The following is a 24011-nucleotide window of genomic DNA, read 5'->3' on the forward strand; positions in this document are numbered from 1 at the left end:
TTAATTTAAATTTTAATTATTGCCTGGAATACTGATGTATTTTCAAAGGACCTTCAAAAATAATTGCTAGTAAGAGTGATTTCAGATTATATGGAGAATACTAATACCTAACAGAATACTAATACCTGCTAATATCTAACAAAGCCTTATCAGTTGGCTTCCTGGAAGGTTATCATCTTATATCCAACAAAATAGGCTGATGCCCACATTAACTGTAATGAAGATACACTGCACACTTGAGGGCAATTAAAGATGAAATATAGTGGATTAAATATGAAATGGAAAGCCTGATAATATTTCATCTAGGTCTGACTGCTAGAAATCAGAATAAAATAGTTAACATTTAAATTAAAATTAACATTTAACTCTTGTAAATGACATAATTGTTGCACTTAAACTCTGTCCATGGATTGGTGCCATTTCCATTAAAAAGTCTTGATTTGTCTGTTGTTAAACGTGAAGAATAAGGACAATATAGTTAGTTTTCCAAAAGGTTAAACTTATTTAATTTAAAGCGTTATCTGAGAAATGTTATTTCTACTTCTTGGGGTACAAAGTTATTTCTTTTAAAAATAATAACAATAGCTGATGAGATCTAAAATATAAAAGTTGACGACATTTCCAAATATTTTTAGAAATCTAATTGCTCTCTGGGAAACACTGTTTTAGGGAATTTTAGTTATGTATAGAAATTAAAGGATTACAGGTAAAGAAAACTTTGAAATTTTTAAGTATTTGTATCCTTTAAGCAAACAGAGCTAAATCCGATCTTGACTGTCAAAAGTTACTGATTTGTAATTTACAATGAAATGAGATCTACCTAAATATCTATCTTGGGGTTCTTAGAATGTTAATATACTTTGTGAATAATCAGATACAGTTTCTGACTGAATATAAACTTAATCTTTAAACCTATAAAAATATAACACCATAAATCATAAGTTTCAAGGTACATATACTGTAAAGATTAATTCCTAATCTGTTTTAAAACAGTCTTGACTACATATTTACCTGATTTTGGGTTAGTAATCAAGACATAATTTCAGGGATGTTGAGGAAATGTTTGAAATGACTTATTTTCAAACAAAAAGTAGTGAGAAGTAAGAAACCTTGAAGTTAGCACTACTTTTCCATACTGTAAAACTGAAAAAAAAATTGTTAAAGAAGAAGGTATGTCTTAGAAATCGAATTCAATTAGGTGTGTGAATGATGTAATGCTGTTAACAATACATAAAAAAGGGCTCAGTTAAAATGACAAGTTCTATTACATTAAAGCTGCTTTAGAAAATTCTGCTACAGTGTTCAGGTCCCATAAATTAACAAATGACTTCCTTGTCTGATAAGTTATTTTTTAATATTTTGCTATCTATCATTAAGGACTGACTGATTATGCAGCTTTATTTAAATTTTAATAAAAATGCAAAGATTATTGAAAATAAATATAATCATGTACTGTGAAAAGCTGTATTGAATACTTCAGAAGAACAACACAAGAAAATTAATTTCACTGTACTGGATTCTATGTGCCTAGAGGTCTCAGATTGCAAGGTCATAGATGATTTCAGCTCAAGTAGGATTATTGTGAAGCTAAATGAGTACAGTTGGTAACTTGACTGTCTCTTCCCCTTGTTAATTACCTATTACCTAAGAACTGATTTTAATTGTATGGCCTCCATGAACTCCTGAAGATCAATTATTCAATAAAAACGGTTTGCCCTAAATAGTAACCATGATTCCCAAGTAAATGACTTTTTGACCCCAAATATAGATATAACAGGCCGTCTAAAAAAGTTCATTTGGCTCAATCCACTTTTGTCTTAAACTATTAACAGCATAAATAATATATTATTTAGTTGCCAAAAGAATGTGCTTCGGTTTTGTTTTGTTTCATGCTTTTGAAATAATGCAAGATCATTTTACTTACTTCTGAACTTTGTCATTGGCTGCTTGGGAGGCCTCTATGGTGTGCTGAAGCTCTAATTCCATGTTTGCTCGATCTGTCAGAGCTTGCTGCAGTTGGGTAGCTAGTTCGTCATTTTGTTGTTGAGTGATGGAAACAATGTTCTCTCTATTTTTTAAAGCTTCTTCATAGGTACTAAGGGTATGGTTAAATTGATCCTTCAGATTTTCTTCTTGGGATAAAGATTTGTGTAAACTGAGAAAATATAAAAATAAATAATTTAAACATAAATATGTAGGCTGACTGACCTATAATCTATTTAACAAAAATCTCCAGTTAGAAATACCTATTTCTAAAAATCAATAAAGACAACTTAAATGGGTAAATAAAAATAATTTTTATATCACAATATTATACTTGATAATTATCCATTTCTCTGCTTCTAGGCTGAAAGCTACCCAGACAAATGATTATCTTTGCTACCAAAGCATACAAAAAGATGCTGCAGGATGTTAATTTAATTATATCAGTGTAAATATTATATTCAATTTTCTTTAAAAGGAATAGCAAAGAATTGGAGAATAAAGTATCTGTAGGTAAATAAAAGAATATAATAAGCTGACTGCAAAGAAGTGAGAAGTAAGATAATGGGCATCAGTTTAGGAGATCCAGGGTCTATTCAGCTGAACACATAATGAGAATGAATGAGATTTGTACTAATACTGATCAGCCTTATACACAGCATTTTCTACTTGTCACAATTGAGATATAAATGAAGTTAAAATCGCAAGTCAACCTGCACAGAAATAATATGTATTCAGATATACTTTCTTTTTGTTAATGAATCTTATGCCAAATACATCCACTCATTAACTCATACAGAGAAACAGCATATAAATTAAGACTAAATTAATGCAGAAGAAAATGCAGACAAATAGAATCTTAAAATGCTAAAGGTCAGATCTTTGATATGTCATTACACCTACCACCTGAGGTTATTTTGAAATGGCACCAAGAACCTCACTCAATTAAATAAAGACATTTTGAAAATATAAATATTTAATAATGGGAAATTTAAAATCCACATAGGAGATGTTCTTTTTTTATTAAATAAGATCATTTCAGTATATGCATACAAAAGAAATGTCGATGGGAGACTCGAAGTAAAACACCCTAACTATATAATACAGATTGATAATGTTGAAAGAAAGTAATATAATTCTTAAAGCTGCAGAAAGCTAGTCAGGGAACTTTAACTCTGGCTGAATATCTAGTCTGGTACTTTATCTAAAACTTTTCAAACTAAAGTAATTATAAATTTCTTCTTTTTGCTTAAATAGCCTATAAGCCTCTCCAGGGTGCTTACTTTGGAGAAGGTGTCACACAGAAATAAGATGGACTTGAGACAGGGATAGTTAGCATACCAAAAGAAATCATGTCAGAATTCAAGTTAGTCCCTAAGAAGAGAGATGCTGCTAAACTGTGGTCAAGTGATTACTATATATGAAATAAGAATGGTGTATAGTGCCAGATTTGCAGAGTGCAAAGAAAGTATCTTTCTTCATGGTTTTCATCTTGTTATGTATCTAATCCTTATTTCATTCTTCTTGGTTTTTTTCTACCAATCCATATACTTAAAGACTCCTGTCTCTTGCTCATTTTCCTAATTCTTTCTCTGCTCTCTCATACTTTCTGCATTCTTCCAACTTCCAATTTCTTTCAATCTACTCTTTGTTTACTTGAAACACCCAAGAAAGAAAAAAACTAAAAACAAACAAAACAAAAAAACCTTTAAAAAGTCTATGCTCTTTACCTTTAAATATCAATTTCATTTTATTTTTCTTTAATTTTTTGGCTGTGTCACACAGCATGTGGGAACTTAGTTCCCCGACCAGGGATTGAACCTGCGTCCCCCCGCATTGGAAGGCCGGAGTCTTAACCACTGGACCGCCAGAGAAGTCCCTAATTACATTTTATTTTATTTATTTCAATTAAAAATTTTTTTTTTTTTTGCGTTACGCGGGCTTCTCACTGTGGTGGCCTCTCCCGTTGCGGAGCACAGGCTCCGGACGCGCAGGCTCTGCGGCATGTGGGATCTTCCCGGACTGGGGCACGAACCCGTGTCCCCTGCATCGGCAGGCGGGCCCTCCACCACTGTGCCACCATGGAAGCCCCCTAATTACATTTAATTACATTAAATTACATAATTTGCACAAATCCAAAGTATTCAGCTTGACAAAACGTAATGAATAAAATACAGAACAAATGCAGAACACTCCAGTCCTCCCAGTTGATCCCCTTTCCAAAGGTAATCACTACTCCAACCTCTATCAAGATTAATATTGCCTGTTTTTGAACTTTTTGTCTAACAATACTTTGCTTAACATAAAGTTTCTGAGATTCATCCTGTTGTTGTATGTAGTTCATTGGTTTTTATTCTATGAAGTATTCCATTACATAAATACATAGCAACTTATTTAACCATTCCACTGTTGCTACTATGAATAATTCCTGTATGTGTCTTTTGATGGACCTAAGTACCCACTTCTTTTTGGCTTGTTTTTGTTTTTTTTCCTCAGCTTTATTGAGATATAACTGACATAAGTACTCATTTCTGGAGCAGAATTCCTCCATAGGGTGTATATATGTTCAGATTTAGTAGATACTGCAGTTTCTCAAAGTGGTCATACCAATTTATACTCCCATCAGCAACGGAGTTCCAGTTCCTCTATATGCCCCCCGTAGAGTGGGATTGAGAGTCCTCTTAACTTTAGCCATTTTAATGGGGGTGCAGTGACATTTCATTCTCTTAATGTTGTCTTTCGATGAATGTAAGTTCTTAACTTTAATGAAATCTAATTTATTGTTATTCCATTAATGGCAGCGTTTTTTTGTGTCCAGTTAAAAAAATCATAGCCTGCCCTATTCTTTATATTTTAATCTTACATAGATGCTCCTCATTTATTATTTATTTACTTAAAAAGGGATTTTTATTTATTTATTTATTTTTGGCTGCGTTGGGTCTTTGTTGCTGCACGTGGGCTTTCTCAAGGTGCGGCGAGCAGGGGGCTACTCTTCATTGCAGTGTGTGGGCTTCAGTAGTTGTGGCTCCTGGGCTCCAGAGCGCAGGCTCAGTGGTTGTGGTGCACGGGCTTAGTTGCTCTGTGGCAGGTGGGATCTTCTGGACAAGGGCTTGAACCTGTGTCCCCTGCGTTGGCAGGTGGATTCTTAACCACTGTGCCACCAGGGAAGTCCTATGCTCTTGATTAAAAACTTGAAGTTGATCAGCATAGTTTGGGAATTGTGCATTTGTTTATGATACCTAAAACACTATCTAGTACATTATAACCAATTAAATATTAAGAATCAGTGACTCCATTTTTAAAATCACACCATTATTAAAATCAATATTATCCCCATTTAATCCCCTAATCATTCAGCATTTACTAGTTTTCTACCATTTAGTCTTTTCTTTTTTTAATTTTTATTATTTTTTTATTTTTTATTTTTTTTGCTGTACGCAGGCTTCTCACCGCTGTGGCTTCTCCCGTTGCGGAGCACAGGCTCCGGACGCGCAGGCTCAGCGGCCACGGCTCACGGCCCAGCCGCTCCGCGGCACGTGGGATCCTCCCGGACCGGGGCACGAACCCGTGTCCTCTGCATCGGCAGGCGGACTCCCAACCACTGCGCCACCAGGGAATCCCAGTCTTTTCCTTTTTTTGGCAAATTTATACTACCTGATTTTAATTTTTCTCTCAGATGGACCTGTAACTGGGACCTTTTATTCTCAAGCTCAAAAAGCTACTACTCATTCAAAATACTTTGGAAATCTTTAAATCCCCATCAAGTCTTTCTCAAACTGAAGCAGTAGCTGGAGCGATCTCTTAAAAAGATAAATTAGATAATGTCACTCAAAATCCTGCAATAGCACCTCATCAAACGCAGAATAAATCTCTAAAGAGAACAAATTACATATTTTAACTCACTAAACCTCACAACAACTTAGGAAGGGAGTCCTATTAATATTACTTAATGAAGAAACTGAAACAAAGAGGTAAGTTATTTAATTAATCTCATACCCCTACCCTAGCAGAGCCAGAACCTGGACACACATCATGGCCTCCTTCCTGGGTTGGAATCCTCCCCTATTTGCCATGGGCTACAAAGCCCTCTATCATCCGGCCTCTCTACCTACCACCTTTTAGCAGACATTCCATTTCTCAGGTACAGCAAGCTTTTCCTGCCTGAAGCATATCTTTGAAATGCCTTTCCCTCCATGCTTCTATGTGACCAACTCCTACTCATTCACTAGGTCTCAGCATAAATACTACTTTCTCAGATAAACCTTTTATGTCTCTTCAGTCTAAATTCTGATGTTCCCTCCTTGTTATTCTGTCTCATAGAACCTTTTTTCCTTCTTAGAACTTACAATACTTTGTAGTTTTTTTCAGTTTCATCATGTGATTTACTTCCCAATTCCAACATATTAAATTAAAGAGGGCAATTTTATTTATGGGAAGAATGCATTCATAAATTTAATAAATCAAAATGTTTATAATTTAGGGAAATTTTCTTGGAATAAAAGTGAAGCAGAGAGGATATATTCCCAGCATGTATAAATCTATAACCACTGAAGTACATTTTTTTTTTAAGTGTTGTTTTTTCCCTCAAAAAGTTCTTCCCTAAATTGACAAGAGGGCCACATTGTTTAGCTTTCTTCAGAGTCATATCACATTTAACCTCTGTTCAAAGTTGATTGAGATGCATTGATTTTCAGATGCATTTTTTTGTATAGCAGTGGCATTACAATTTAATGGCACTTAAATGACATTGTATGGGAAAATATTTTAAGTTATAGTAAGAATAAGTTATAAAACAACAGAAAAGCTGTTAAATCACTCTCAGAAATAGTGTGGTTCACACAATATTAACATAGGATGGTAACCATCCCTATTTATCATGAAGATAATGAAGTAATATAAAAAATTCAATCAACTCTTCCAGTTTTGAAATTATATAATTCTTAATGAATTAATTTTTCTAATTTAGTATAGAAAGTGAGACTTTAAAAATATTTTTACTTAGTAATCTTTCATCCAATCATAATTCAAATCCATATCAACAGTGACTATACATTATCTCTTAGGCTGCTCACCACATTGAATCCAACAGCAGGCCAAGGTAGGAGATGCCATTCAATGGGTATTAGACCATTAAGTAGCATGTAATAGATTCCTTTCTCTAGTGGTTTCTGTCTTCATTTCAGTGTCTCCTGTTCTGTTCACTCATGACCGTGATCCTGACTATTTTCCTGATCCCTAACTCTCTGTACTGCCTCAGCCAAAAATATCTCGGAATTTTCAGGTTTATGACCCACTTTTACATTTTGCTTGTAGATATTTATGTTCCCCTCAACTTGTGTTTACCTGCTTGTTGAACTCTCTCTCAACTGTAACGTCACACATGGATTCATCTTATTCTTGCAAACTAGTACTTTTCCATCTATACCAAGTTTTGATGCCACTTTTCTTGGATTCTTGTTGCCGTGATCAACTATTTCTTAAGCCCTTTCATGAGATCACTTTATTCACCATCCCACAATATGCACTTACACTTCTGTTGATGCTTCATTTATTTACAGTAATTGATCAAGCATTCATGTGATCTATATATACTCTTTATTTTAATTGAATAAATATTCTTGGATTAAAAATTTAGAGATGAGGTGTCACAGTATAGGCCAATAGTTATGTTTTTTAAAAAATTAATTAATTAATTAATTTTTGCCTGTGTTGGGTTTTTGTTGCTGTGTGTGGGCTTTAGTTGTGGTGAGCGGGGGCTACTCTTCGTTGCCGTGCACGGGCTTCTCATTGTGGTGGCTGCTCTTGTTGCGGAGCACGGGCTTTAGGTGTGCGGGCTTCAGTAGCTGTGGCATGAGGGCTCAGCAGTTATGGCTCGCAGGCTCTAAAGTGCAGGATCAGTAGTTGTGGTGCACGAGATTAGTTGCTCCGAAGCATGTGGAATCTTCCCGGACCAGGGCTTGAACCCACGTCCCCTGCATTGGCAGGAGGATTCTTAACCACTGTGTCACCAGGGAAGTCTAATAGTTCTTAACTAGGAGTAATTTTGTCCTTCAGGGACATCTTGTAACATCTGGAGACATTTTTCACTGTTACAACTGGAGGGGGGGATGCTACTAGCATTTAGTGAATAAAGACCAGAGATGTTGCTAAACATCCTACATTGCAGAGGACAGACCCTCACAACAAAGAATTATCTAGTCTAATATGTCAAGAATGCTAAATCTGGTAAATGAAAAGATGTCATATTTGGACTTTGAAGAAGTAGATTCAAATTTCAGTCTTGCCGTTCACTCTGTCTGACCTTGGGAAAAATACTTTATACCTTTAAGTATTAATTTCCTCAACTCTAAAACAATGAGAAAAATCTCACTGAGTTCACATGAGAACAAAATAAGGTGATCTACCTATGTGAAAATATCTGGCACAATACCTGGCAAAAAACAAGCATTCATACATTGTATAATTTTTTTAAGAAATAATTTATTTCTAATTATTTCTGTATAAGATCTCATACAATATTTAGATATTTTATAAGTAGTTTGGTAAAAAAACAACTGCCTATTGCTACAGGTTTTTCATGAATTGGGAGAACTAAACTAGTTTTCCTAACCTTTATCACTTACTGATAATATTATTAAATCATTCCAAAAAAAAAAAAAAAAAGAGGCAGGTTTGGCTTGTTTCACTGAATAAAAATAAATAAAGACAAAGTGAGTATGGAAAGCAGAAGTATGTGCTATGTTGTCCTCAGTATACATTTCCTGAAAGGACAGTGTCTGTTTTTACTTCCTGGTTTATTGCATGAATTAATTTGATCTGAGTTTCCACCTTACTGTGATTGCCTTTTCTCAGAAGAACTTCTTTTAACATTTCTTTCAAGGCAGGTGTACTGGTGACAAATTCCCTCAGTCTTTGTTTGTCTAAGAAAGTCTTTATTTCTCTTTCACTTTTGGAGGACAATTTCACTGGATATATAATTCTAGTTTTATGTCCCAAGTTTTAGTCTGACATTCAAGGTGCTCCAGAATTCTGTTCTAGTTTTCTTTTCAGACTTTTTCCTAACTATTCTATCAAAAACTTTTATTCTAGCCAAATGGAAATATAAACTGTCCTTTAAAAATGCCCTCACACTTTTCACTCTGGGATTATTGCTCACACTGTTGCCTCCACTTGGAATGTTCTTTCCCTATCCCTGTAAGCGCCCGATCACTGCGCTTCAAGATCCAGATGAACTGTCACAACCGTCATGAAGTCACACTCCCATATCCTGCCCAAGGAGACACTACTTCCTCTAAGCTCCATACCCTTTCCATACCCTTTGTATTATATTCATCACTTTCTACTATCCTTTATAGCTACTTTATACTCGCTTTATCTTCCCTACTTTAGTCTAATGCTATTGAAGGAAGGGGCCATTTTTTACTCTTCTTTATTTCCTTCGAGGGCCTAGCACAGTGGCTTCTCTATAAGAGGAAGACAGAAAGTATTTATTGAACATTGTTGCTTAAATGCTCCATTCGAATAAATGGGCTCTAGTATTATAGAAGAGTCACATCATTTTTATTTCCCTTCCTTTTCTCCTTATCTTTACGTGCAGCCTCATATTCTCCACTGCTTCTCTCATCTACACTCCATTCCATTCCATTTTTGAGGAATATTTAAAAATTAACATTTTTGTTTTGAGATCATTACAAATTCACATGCAGTTGTAAGAAATAATACAGAAAGATCCCTCATGTCCTTTACTACTTTCCCCCAAAAGTAACATTTTGTAAAATTATAGTATAATAGCACCACCAAGATATTGACATTGATACAGTCAAGATACAAAACAGTTATATTACCACAAATATGCCTCATATTTCCCTACTTCCTTACCACTCCATCCCCTCCTTAAACCCTAAGAACCACTAATCTGTTTCCTATTTCTATAATGTAATTTCAAGAGTGTTATACAAATGGAAAGGTTTGGGGATTTTCTGTTGTCTCTCAGCATAGTTCTCTGGGGATTCATTCAGGTTATTGCATGTATCAATAATGGAATAAGAGTTTTTTTGAGGAAATGGTCTGTTACTTCTAAATTGTCATTTTTATGCATGGAGAGCTGTTCATAGTAATCTCTTATTGTTTTTATCTCTGCAAAGTCTATAGTGATATCCTATCATTCCTGATATTCATAATGTGTTTTCTCTCTGCTCTTATGTACTTCTTTCTGTTCTTATTTTTAATATTTTCTTCCTTATGCTTGCTTTGCATTTATTTTTTTGTTCTCTTTCCAGATTCTTGAGGTAGGACCTTAGATTGTTGATTTGATACACTTCCAATTTTCCTAATGTATGTATTGAGTGCTAAAAATTTCCCTCTCAGCACTGCCTTAGCTATGTCCCAGAAATTTTGCTATGCTGTACTTTTATTTTCATTCACTTCCATATATATTTTTAAATTTCCCTTGAGAATTCTTCTTTGACTCATGGATTATTTAGAAATGTGTTGTTTAGTTTCCAAGTGTTTGGAGATTTGTTACATCTCCTTACCACATAAGGTAACAAAGGTTCCAGTGATTTAATGTGGATATCTTTTGTGGGGGGGGCATTTTTGGCCTATTACAATTAATAAAATCAATAAACCTATAGCCAGGCTAACCAAGAAAAATGAAAGAAGATAAAAATTACTAATATCAGAAATGAAAGAGAGGTCATCACTACTGATCCCAGGGACATTAACAGGATAATAAAGTAATGTTATTAACAACTCTATGTCCACAAATTTAATAACTTAGATAAAATGGACCAAATTCCTTGCAAGATACAAACTACCAAAACTCATGCAAGGAGAAACAGACAATCTGAATAAGCCTTTATCTATTAAATAAATTGAGTCAATATTCAATGCATTCCAAGAAAGAAAGCCCGAGGCCCAGAGGAGTTAATCAAACATTTAAGGAAGAAATGATAACAATTCTTTTTGTTTGTTTTGATACCAATTCTTTAAAATCTCTTCCAGAAGGTAGAAACAGAGGAAATATTTCCTAACTCAATCTATGAGTCCAGCATTACCCTAATACCAAAACCAGATAAAGACATTATTAGAAAAGAAAACATACAGAATATTATCTCTCATGTTTATAGATGCAAAAATCCTCAACAAAATATTAGCAAATCAAACCCAACAAAGTACATAAAGAATTATGCACTCCTATCCAGTAGGATTTATTCTCGGTATAAAACATTAGAAAATCAATTAATGTAGTCCATTACAAAACAATCTAAAGAAGACAAATCATTTGATCATACCAATAAATGCAGAAGAGTCACTGGCAAATCTAATATCCATTCATGATAAAAACTCCCAGCTAACTAGGAAGAGAGAAGAAATTTCTAAACTTGATATAGAACATCTACATAAAAACCTCTACAGCTAACATCATACTTAATGGTGAGAAATTAGATGCTTTCTCCCCAAAATCAGGGCCAAGACAAGGATATCTCCTCTCACCACTTCTGGTCAACACAGTACTGGATGTTCTAGCTAATGTAATAAGACAAGAAAATGAAATAAAACGTATACAGATTAAGCAGGAAAAAATAAAACTGTCTTCATTCACAGATAACATGATTGTCTATGTAGAAAATCTCAAAGACTCAATGAAAACAAAACAACAAAACTCCTGGAACTAATTAGTCACTATAACAAGGCTGCAGGATGTAAGGTTAACATATAAAGTCAGTTGCTTTCTTATGTTGCAACAGTGAACAATTCTAATTTAAAATTAAAACATAATACCACTTATATTACCACTCCCCCAAATGAAATATTTAGATATAAATCTAACAAAACATGTATAGGATCTATATGAGGAAAACTCAAATGAAAGATATCAAAGGCCTAAATAAATGGAGAGATATTCCATGTGCATGAATAAAAAGACTCAATATTGTTAAGATGTCAATTCTTCCTAACTTGTTCTATAGATTCAATGCAATTCCAATCAAAAGCCCAGAAAATTATTTTGTACATATTGACAAACTGATTCTAAAGTTCATATGGCGAGGCAAAAGATCTAGGACAACCAACTCAATATTGAGGGAGAACAAGTCAGAAGACTGACACCATCCAACGTCAGGACTTAAAGCTATAGCAATCAAGACAGCATTACGCCGGCAAAAGAAGACACAAACAGATAAATGGATGAGAAAAGAGAGCCTTGAAATAGATCCATACAACAACGGTCAACTGATCTTGACAAAAAATCATAGGCAATTCAATGGACAAGGTTAGCCTTTTCTTTAACAAATTGTGCTGGAACAAATGGACATCCATACAAGAAAAGAAAATAATCTAGGCCGAGAACTTACACCTTTCACAAAAAGTAACTAAAAATGTATTATAGGCCTAAGGAGTAAAATGAAAAACTATATAACATCTAGAAGATAACATAAGAGAAAACTGAGGTGATCTCGGGTTTAATAATGAGTTTTTAGATACAACACCAACTCATAATCCATGAAATGGATTTTTCATAATCCATGAAAAAACAGATGTTAGACCTTATTAAAATTAAAAACTTATATGCTGCAAGACACACTGTTAAAAGAATGAAAAGACAATCCACAGACTGATGAAAATCTTTGAAAAATACATATCTGATAAAGGACTAGTATGCAAAATATACAAAGAACTCTTAAAATGCAACAATAAGAAAATAAACTTCAATTAAAAAATAGACAAAAGAAGCAGATATATCACCAAAGAAGAAATACAGATGGCATATATACATACAAAAAGAGGCTCAACATCATATGCTACCAGGGAATTGCAAATTAAAACACTGAGATACCACTATACCTATTGGAATAGCTAAATCCAGAAAAGTAGTAACACAAAATTCTGGTGAGGATGTGGAGAAACAGGAACTCTAGTTTATTGGTAGTGGGAATGCAAAATAGTTCAAGTACTTTGAAAGACAGTTTGGCAGTTTCTTACAAAGCTACACATAATCTTACCATATGATACACTGATCGTGCTCCTAAGTGTTTACCCAATAGTAATGAAAACCTATGTCTATGCAACAACTTGAACGTGAGTGTTTATAGCAACTTTATTAATAATTTCCCCAAACTGGAAGCAACCAAGATATCTTTCAATAGGCAAATATATAAACAAACTGTTGTACATCCATACAATGGGATATCATTTACTGATAAAAAGTGAGCTATCAAGCCGTGAAAACACATGGAGGAAACTTAAATTCATATTAGTTAAAGAAGCCAGTCTGGAAGGCTATATATTGCATGATTCTAACTATATGACACTGTGGAAAGGGCGAAAAAACAGACACAGTAAAAAGGTCAGTAGTTGCCAAAGGTTCAGGGGGAGGCAGAGGTGGATAAAAAGGCAAAAGCACATGGGTTTTTTTAAAGTGCTGCGACACTATTCTGTATGAAACTGTAACAGTGAGTACATGATGTTTTGCATTTTTCGAAACCCATAGAATGGTACAACACAAGGAGTGAACCTTAATGTAAACTATGGACTTTAGGTAATGATAATGTATCAATATGGTTTCACTAACTGTAACAAATGTGCCACACCAACACAAGATATTAATAATGGGGAAACTACGTGTGGGAGAAGGTATATGAGAACTCTGTATTATCTCAGTCTTACTGTAAGTCTAAACTGTTCTAATAAATAAAGTCTATTAAATCCCACCATCCCAAGACACACACACACACACACACACACACACACACACACACAGTCTTAATGAAGGTTGACTAACTGTTAAGTCCAGTAGGAATCAAAAGTGACATCAGATAGAAAAGAGGGCAAGCATAGCCAGCCATGGCATAATAGCCAAATCAGACCTAATCACACCTGAATTTAGCTATGTCTGTTATAAGTTATAAATTGAAGCATCTCCACAGGAGGGCTTATCAGGTAGGGTAAACCCTACCTGTGATCAGATGTCATATTTATGTAGACACTAGATAACAAACTGTTAGAAACAGTGTAGAAGAAATCCCTGCACAATGTAGAAGACTGGACTCAGTCACCTCTAGGTATAAGTGAGCTCACAATGCTGAGGCCTATTTAAATGCCAGATATCATAATTTGTCATCCTAATTCTACTGAAATGGGTACTCCATCTAAGAACAGTCACACAAAGGAAGAGTGTCACCCACATAGGGTCAGTTCTAGAAAAAAAGATTTTTGAGGAGCTTGGCACATACTCTCATTAGCCAATTTCTTAGCAGATGGCTGAGAAGTTTGCTCAACTATTGAAAACTATGTCCCATACCATCTGCATGAATAAATGATTTTACTAAAAATGTAAAAAACCTCAAATAACCAACTGTTCGTTTTTTAAAAATTTATTATTTATTTATTTATTTAATTTTTGGCTGCATTGGATCTTTGTTGCTGCGCGTGGCTTTCTCTAGTTGCAGTGAGCAGGGGCTACTCTTCATTGTGGTGCGCAGGCTTCTCTTGTTGCGGAGCATGGGCTCTAGGCCCGTGGGCTCAGTAGTTGTGCCACACAGGCTTAGTTGCTCCGTGACACGTGGGATCTTCCTGGACCAGGGCTCAAACCCGTGTCCCCTGTATTGGTAGGTGGATTCTTAACCACTGCGCCACCAGAGAAGCCCTAACCAACTGTCCTTACATAGGGTAAATATTTTTCAATTTTATTAGTGATCCTAAGTGACTCCCTTAGGAAAAGTAAATAAAGTCCTATTAGATATATAGTTTTATTTCACATTATATAAAGCTTAGGATAAGCACTGATGCTGATCTCAGCTATGAGGTTTAAATAAATTCATTTTATGAGACCATTACAAACACACAGTGCTTGATACACAGCTGTTGCTGTACAGTTATTTGGTTAATTTAATTGTTTAATAGGGTTCAGTCGGTATGCATACTGGAAGTATGTGTTTCGCTTTACTTGGAATTGGGTGGCAGCATGGTGACACATCAGGCCCTGCCTCCCTTCCTCATGTAAATGAATGACTACTGTGTTCTGGGCACTTTGCTAGAGCTAGAGCTAGAGTAGTGACTAAACACACATTTCAAATTATTTTAAGTGCTGTAAAGGAAGGGATGTGACATTTGAGTTGAAATTTAAAGGTAAGACTGGGTATTAACTAGAAGAGAGGTGAAGGAAGTATTTCAGGCACAGGTAAGAACATGTGCCAAGGCCTTATAATAAGAGAAAGGATGGCTGATGAGCTCAATGAAGCCCAGTTACAACCAGTGTTTGTATCAGTGAACAAGTGGTTGGGTCTAGATCATAGAGGACCTTTTTGGAACATGAGGACCAAACAGGAATTTGGTCTTTTTCTTAAGGCAAATGAGAAGCTGCTAAAGGATTTTAAAGAGACGGGAACAAGATTTGCCTTTTAAAACAATTGCTCTGCTCTGGCCAGGGGGTGCTTTGTGTCTCTTCATCACCTTATACGACAAACAGCCTCTAACCACTAAGATGCACCTTGCTCCTTCTCTGAGTGGAATTTCAAGAGAGCATGGAACTATATACCGAGATTTAAATCTAGGAAATAAAATTCTAGAACTCACCTTTTATTCATTTTCTTGGGTCAGATATTCCACTTATGAAGATTTTTTGTTTTGTTTTGTTTTCTGCCAGGGATTCTGACTAAGTTCAAAGCTATGCTAGTCTGGTCTAAAAGATGGGATTTCTCTTGGACCTAGTTTGGGATCATCTCATTTGAATCAAATTGTCTGTGCTTGTCTTCACCTCAAATTCTGTTCAAGGCTCTGCCATCTGCTCTGTCCACAACTGCTCCAAAAAAGATCTTGTTGCTCAGTATAAAAGACATTTTCAATCTTTATGTTATAGGACCTATCAGAAGCCAACCCTTTCTGGAAATGCCTTCTTTCCCTGCTTTCTATGAAAATACACTTCTGGTTTTCTGCTTCATCAAAAGTATTTCTTGATGCTTCTTAATCTCCTTTGGAGGCTTCTTTTCCTTTACCCATCCCTTAACTGTTGGTGTCTTCTCATTCTAGCCACTCTCCTTGATTTCAACCCAGTCCCATGGCTTCACTCAATCATTTATTTCACTAATGACTCCTAACTTGGAAGTCTTTCTCTCCAGATCAGATTTCTATCCTGAGCACCAGATCTACACAACTACCTAGTAGACATCTTCACTTGACCATTCTGCAAATATCTACAACTCAGTATGTCTAAAACTAAACTCATGATCTCATTTTATATCCTTCTATTAATCAGCCCTTTCTTTCCCTCCCTTCTCACTGGGCATCACTTTCCACTCAGTGTTCACGCTCAAAACCTATGCATTATCCTTGACATCCATTTCTCACCTAAAAATCTAATCTAATCAATCCCTTGCATCTTTCTAGTATTCTTTTCAGCTCCATTATCATTATCATAATTTAGAGTGCCTGCTACTATTTTCTTAAGTGGATTACTTCAATAGTCCTCACTTGCTCTTTGCCTTGAGTGAGTTTTCTAAAGCACAAATATGAATGTATGACTACCTGGATTAAAACTCTTCAGTGACTCCTCACTGCTCTGAGGATAAAGTCCAAATTCCTTAAGCATCCTTTACAAAGCTCTTCATGCCTCTCTATCCAGCTCATTTCTCTTTATTCACCTATTTACCTCTATACTCAAGCCAGGATGAACACATTTCATATCCCCTAGAACACTGACCTTATCTTCTTTTACTTAACTAGCCCCTACTCATCCTTTAGATCTCAGCATGGATATGAGTTTCTCTAAGAAATCTGACCTGTTGTCCAGATTAGGTGATCGTCTCATGTGTTCCTATAGTACTCTGACCTTCCAACTGGATAGATGTTAAGGGATTTTTTTTTTTTTTTTCACCGTTTGACCTCTAGTGCCCAGAAAAGGATTTAATAAATATTTGTAGAATTGATTAATTAATTACTGGTTCCATAGGCTTGCTTCATGTGATTCTTAATTTTTTTAATGTTTTAATGGTTGACTATAATCTCTGTGATTGGTGTGTGCCCTGCAGAATATAAACTATGGATACGTAGCACTGGCCTGTAGTTAACTGATGTGGCTTCCAGGTTGATTGCTTTGTGAACACTAAGAGTAATAAAAAGTCTAGGCTTTAAAAAGAAAATGAAAGTAAAGTAAGCAAAAATAACTCTGATGAATTATTCTCTTCTGGAAGGAGATTTTACATTGACTTTCATTACTATGGCACCATTGTGGATTTCAGCAGTTTTCCTGGAACACTAGAAACAAGTGCTACTGGACTCCCCCCTGGTGGATGAATGAACATTTGCTTGTAGTGAAATAATCCTTGAAAGGAGTCATTCATTCAATAAATATTTACTGAGCAACTAGACATATATAGTACCAAGTACAAATTAAATGCTTGAGGATACAACAGTAACCAATGCAGATAAAAATGTCTGATCTTATAGAGGTTTTGCTCACTATCTTTAGTGCCTGGAAGAACTGCTTAATATTTGTAAATTGATTAATTAATGTTACTTAAGGCCTGCTTCTAATCTGAATCATTCTGTACTTCCTTACATCTTGATAGCCTTCCATTCTAGATATGGGATTGCATGGCAGATGTATAGAGAAGGAAGGAGAGCTGTAACACAATCCTCCTGGTGGTAACCTCTACATCTCTCCTATTTTCCTTTATACCTCTGATTTAAAAATCATTTTTAGGGACTTCCCTGATGGTCCAGTGGCTGAGGCTCCGCGCTCCCAATGCAGGGGCCCCGGGTTTGATCCCTGGTCAGGGAACTAGATCCCACATGCCGTAACTGAAAGATCCTGTATGCTGCAACTAAAGATCCCGCATGGATCAACTAAAGATCCCGCAAACCACAAGAAGATCCTGCATGCGGCAATGAAGATCCAGCATGCCGCAACTAAGACCCGACACAGCCAAATAAATAATTTTTAAAAAACCACATTTTTACCATAATTTAGTGTAATCAACAAACGCTAGCTTGTGAAATTTAAAGCAGGTCTCTTTATAGTGAATAGAGTTACAAGAAATTATCTTTTATCAGAATTTTGTTGGTGATTTTGGCTATGGTAATTGTAGAGAAATGTTATTCACACACACCAGAATGATGCCTTATTTTTAAGGAAATTACACATGTGCTGTATACAACTTATTTAAAAGGAAATCAATCTGTTAATTATTTTGTTATATTTTTTAGCAGTTGCTCTGTATAATACGTGAAAATTGAAGACTTGAATAAAATCAGTCCAAACTTCTATCAGACTACTTTACCTACATGTTTTAGGGATTATGAAGATAAAAGTAAAGTTATTGTTTCTTTGAGAGCTAAAGAACTCAGTAAAGCATTCATTCAGGTTTCTTCAGAAGGGAATACCTGGTTTATCAGCAGTCTGATAACACTAAAACATGCCTTAAATCACATTTATAGGCATCAGAATTCTTTCAAAAAAATGTAGCTAATAATCAGGATGAATGTCATTTACTTTTGTTTTGGTCTCCAGGAAATATTGTTTACTTTGCTTTAAAATTTATGTGAGTCATTTTGGTTATATGCCTTTTTTAATTAGGTTGAAGGAAGCAATCACTGGGGAGAAAGCGGAAATCAATTCTGATCTGATATTGATAGCTACTGTGCTGTAAACTGTGTGTCCTTTCTAATTAAATGTAAACATGTTCAGTTCTAAAGTCCAGCAGCAATGACAACAGTCACTAGGAAAGATTGCCTAAGTACTGCTCAACTGATCTGCCTGGCCTTTATTTCTTTCATAGTTGTGCTTGTGCAATCATTGCTGGGGTGAATGCTGGTTGTAACTGACTTTTTTTAGGTCATCTTCAGAGAAAATATTTGACAAGAATGTAGAGTGCTCTGTAATACCTAAAGTTATTTATTAACTATGTCCTTCTGATAGCTAATCAATGGCATTGCACAGAGTCAAATTTGTTACGCCAAACTGCCCCCCTGCCCAAAGCCGAGTCTTGGTAAATATTTAATGGCAGTAGAGGTGTTTTGCTAGTTATCAATCTGATATGTTAAAGGACTCTTAAAAGCAACTTTATCTTGCCTTCCCTTCCATAAATGATTTGCTCAGCAATATAGTGTGTAGGTGTAAAAGCATCTGGCTTTCATTTTACTGAGTATCTTGCTCAGAAAAAGACCAAGTAAGAATACACATGAAAAAAATGCTCATTTTAATCAGTACTCTGTCACTTAAACATAAGAGGGGAAAACAAACCACCAACAAACTTCTCTCCTTGGTAAAATGCCAACTCAAAGCATAAAACAACCCAGCCCCTTTCACTGTACTAAACACTACACCAGACTTATTCAAAATCCATTGTACAGCCGCTGTCATCAGGAAATGTTATAAAGTTTCCGTTGCTACAGAGTTGCTACGTACTCTGTAAAGATCAGAAGACATCTGGATTTTTGCTTTTTATTCAACACAGTAAAGGTTGGGTTTTACATCTTTACCATTTTAATTACTGAATTTTAGGCCCTCTTGTTTCACTTACTCTAACTCCTGGCTGGGCAGGTAAAAATGGCAGTTTTATTTTTTAAATATGGAAGAAATCTCTTCAGACTTAAGTTTTATTAGAATACTTGATAACTGTTTAGAATCTTTCTAGAAATTAGGCCGATTTAAAATTTTTTTCACTTATTTAATTCTTATAGAATTTAAAGGAAGTTAACACATTTTTTATTCTAGCATGCCCATCAGTCTAAAAATTTAACACTAAATTGACTACTCAATACTGTCTTATGAAGTATGAATTTTAATAGCCTAAATCTAGAAGGTCACAAAATTATTCTCCTAAATATCAAATAAGAATGGGTGACTCAAAGCATTGTACTGAATCAATGGTCCTTTACGATGCATCCTACATCAAAAGGGTTTTCTTTATTGAAAATAAAGAAAAAAGTGTGAAAGTAAAAAGTTTAAGTTCTCAGAATGGAAAAATATTACAAATGTGCCAGATCTGAGGTGGAAACACTGGATTTCACAATCTTTGGATGATCTGTTTATTTACTTTGTGGTGGTCTGAAAGGAATGTTTATACATTTTTTTGCCTGACATGGCTAGTGCATAGAAGAGAAACATCCACCTACTATCAGTGACATACGAATTTTTTAGATATCACTGATGGGCCAATTGCTATGAAGGCAAGGTTTCTCAATTTTTCCTAAAATTCTTTCTAAGAGTTATTTAATAATATGGTGCTTTGAGAGAGCAAGGTACCATACTCCAACTTTAAAAGGAGTTTCATTTTGTACATTGCTACCCTCTGTATATTAAAGTTTGGAAAGATGGCATAGAATATGTATGTTTTAAAATAAGTATTTCTGGTTTATGTCTCTTGAAGACATGTCTATATTCATTTTGATATCTGATATTTTATGTGATATAATGGTATTTCCTTACTTCTCAAAATTTGGCCAGGGACCCAGGTCAGACCAGAACTAGGGGCAGGCCAGCAGCTACATGCCTGGGGCCTCAATTTTAAATGGTCACAAAAACCTCGCCGGAATAAATTTAAAATATGGGGGTCAATAACTCATGTTGTACAGGTAACCAATTACTCATATAAATGAAAAAAATGTAAACTGGGTTACTGCTGCTAAATAGATGGGTACCTCAACTGGAAATTTAAAACAATTTTTTTGCTGCCTCTGATACACAATTACATATTATAATGTATGACAAATCACATCAATTACACTTTACCAGCCAGCTAACTTCTGAAACCACATAATATGGGGTGTGATGCCATAGGTGATTTAGTACTAATATGTTTCTTCAGAAACTGTCTGGTTTGGGAAGTTGCAAAAGACAAATAGAAGAAGCTATGGCAGTACATAGTAGGGGCACCTAGCCCAGACTGACTGAGGGGTAGGGAGGAGCTTCTTAGATGACATGATGTCTAATCTGAGTTTTGAAAAAGGAATAGGAGTTGCTCAATCAAACAAAGGTATATAAAGGATGTTGTAGCTAAAGAAGGTCATGTGTATCAGCATGGTGGTACGAGAAAAGCTTTGCTGAAAATATTTAACTCATTATAGACTTGCAAATATGTCCAGTCCTAAAGAGAAACCTTCAGATCCTTGTAAATCAGGGGAGGGAGAGGAGATTATTTTAAGAGGGAAACAGAGTGTTCTCTTACTTCCAAGTATTTTCTGAAACTAAGAGAGAGGATAACTGATGGTCTGATTGCTGTAAGGTCAATGTGTGGCAACTCTTTGGTCTGGTTGAGGACATGCTCATTTTTACTGTCATCACTCATTCATTCAACAAATATTTACAGAACATCTACTTCATGCTAGACGTAGTTCTAGGCATTATGGATAGAGTAATGAATGAAACAGACCAAGATCCCTACTCTTCTGAAATTTTTGAGAATGAAGTTTACTTGGCTTTATTTAACCAAGCAAGACCCACCTGACAGGTGAGGTCCCTTCCTGGAGACCTAACATACAGCCCTAGTCTGAGAGGCTCTCATCTCTCACCTGTTTTCCACTCTATCCTCTACATCAAGATTCCCAGACACCAATTCTTTGGTTTTTAAAACTAATGCTTTATTTCAAATCTTGTATGTATTTTCATGGTGAGTCCTCTTTTTATATTATATGTATCTCTGGAATAGATTTTCTGTCAACAAAGTATATCTTGCTATAATATGTCCTTTTTAATAGTAAAGGTATATTTGAATATTATGCGAACACCAAAAAGAATATTAGTTACAATTTTAAAGAACAATTCAATTGTAAAAACAATTCCTTGAAGGTAGCCTGTAAAGTGAGTTTTCATATATCCATGCTTATTTTCCCAAAGATTTGATATTCTTATAAGAAAAAAACATTAGGATGAACTGAAATATTTTGATAATAAGAAAAGGTCTGAAATCATTAATACTAGATTTTATAGTATTCAACATCCATCTATATTCTGGTAATCACTGCCCATAAGAGATTTACTTTGAGGAGAGACAAATATAACTTCTAGGTCTCTTAGAAGTAAATCATCAAAACAAACAAACCAACCAATCCAACAAACTGACAGTTAAATGATATAGCAGGGAAATTTCTACTGTCCTTACAGTCCAATATTTAGCTAGCTTTGGATTGAAATAGTGGATTAGGACAATATGTACTGCTGCTGAGCTTATTGTAACAAAGAATGTTAGGCTCCTTTCAATAAGCAAGGTTGTATTTCCTTTATCTGAAAAATTCATAGCTGCAACATGCTTGTTTTTCATTTATTAAGTTCTTTTGTGGGTATGTATAGAACTTATCTGTAATACAAATATAAACATGGGCCCAACTATAATCTGTTCTTCACTTGGGGAATATGTATCTGACCTTGTTCACTACTCAAGAAAATATCTGCTAATTGAAAGGTAGATTCAACTAGGAAAAAATATGAAAAAGACTGATTTGGATGGGTAAAGGTCTGAAAGCTGGACTTCAGTTTATCTTATTCAGTTTGTTCCTGCTATGGGTATGGTAAATTCATAAATAAAGATCTACCAATATTAATATAATATAGAAGAAACCTATATTTTCATCGACATGAGACAGGGCTTCTGCAATAATATTGTCAGCATATATTACTTTTTTTGGTAACTTATTGAAACATATTACAAAACAGAATATAATAACAAATGATTATTTTAACAAGAAAATTACATATATATGGATTAAATCTGATTTGGTAAACATGAATTTACCAAATTTGAGCTATTAAAGGGATCATTCACAAACCAATGAAATAAATTTTAAAACTTAAAAACGTGTAGTTTTCAAGAATAAGACATTTCTAAAAGTGTACCTGTTTCAAAAATATCTGTCTATACACTACTAGCCCAAGTGTTACAAACTGAATAAGAGTATGTCTGCCCTTAAGAAATTAAAAGTGCAGTTGAGAAGACAGAAATTATACTACAAAGAGAGCAGAAGCAGACCTAATTTTGCTGGTGAATGGGAGGTGAGGATGGTAGTAGATTATTTAGAAGAGAACAATTCTTAAAAAAAATAAAAGTAAGCAAAAGCCTACTGGTGAATCAACTATACTCCAATAAAAACTTAAAAAAAGAGCATCCCTGGTGGCGCAGTGGTTGAGAGTCCGCCTGCCGATGCAGGGGACATGGGTTCATGCCCCAGTCTGGGAAGATCCCACATGCCACGGAGCGGCTGGGCTCGTGAGCCATGGCCGCTGAGCCTGCGTGTCCAGAGCCTGTGCTCCACAACGGGAGAGGCCACAACAGTGAGAGGCCCGCATACCACAAAAAATAAAACAAAACAAAACAACTTAAAAAAGAACAAAGCATACTGGTGAGAAAAAGAACAGCATGTGGGCAACTGTAAGCAGTTTGTTGTGGATGGGGTCTCAAGTAGATGGCAGGAAGAGGGCAAAGATGACACTTAAGAGGCAGTCATGGGGGAGATCATGAGGAACCTGAAAACTATGACATTATCCTGTGGGAATGAAGGACTATTACTGAAAGGCTTTAAGGAGGGAAATGGCAGCCAGGAGTGGGGAATGGACCCGAAGATAGCAAAACTGGCTGCAGAGAAACTTTGTAGGGGGCTATGCCAGTAGTTCCATTGAGATATAATGAGGGTCTGAATAGGGTATTGGTAACCATGATAGAAGAGAGAAAACAGATTCAGGAAGTATTTAAGAAGGGAAATAGATGAATTTGTTGACTCAGGCATTTAGAAGGAAGAGCAGTTTTTTAAATAAAGTTGCTGCCTTCAGTTTCAGATATTCTGAGTTGGGGTGCCCATGAAGTATCATCTGGAAATGGCCAGCAGATAGTTTTCATACATAGACTGAAGCTAAAGAGAAAAGTCTGGGCTGTATCTGCATTTGGGAATTATTAGCATACAGGTGGGGGTTAAAATCAGGAATAAGTAGAGGCAGTCCAGGGAAAAGATTTCTAAAATAATAATTCTAAAATAATTACTATCACAAACAATGAAAAAAATTGCTGATAGACAGTTATAATAAAAACCATAGACTTTTT

The 24011-nt window shown here is 35.2% G+C and overlaps 1 protein-coding gene across 10 annotated transcripts in view; it reads right to left on the reverse strand.

Annotated features, from left to right (window-relative positions):
- The window catches only part of MIPOL1 (mirror-image polydactyly 1), a 326266-nt gene that overhangs the window by 59293 nt on the left and 242962 nt on the right, over positions 1-24011 (reverse strand). For all 10 annotated transcript variants that reach the window (XM_067028562.1, XM_067028564.1, XM_067028563.1 and 7 more), the window contains one exon: positions 1925-2155. In XM_067028562.1, the coding sequence (XP_066884663.1) occupies positions 1925-2155 (231 nt within the window). The remainder of the gene's footprint in view (positions 1-1924; positions 2156-24011) is intronic.

Source organism: Kogia breviceps, chromosome 3, assembly GCF_026419965.1.
Source record: "Kogia breviceps isolate mKogBre1 chromosome 3, mKogBre1 haplotype 1, whole genome shotgun sequence".
Taxonomy (NCBI): domain Eukaryota; kingdom Metazoa; phylum Chordata; class Mammalia; order Artiodactyla; family Physeteridae; genus Kogia; species Kogia breviceps.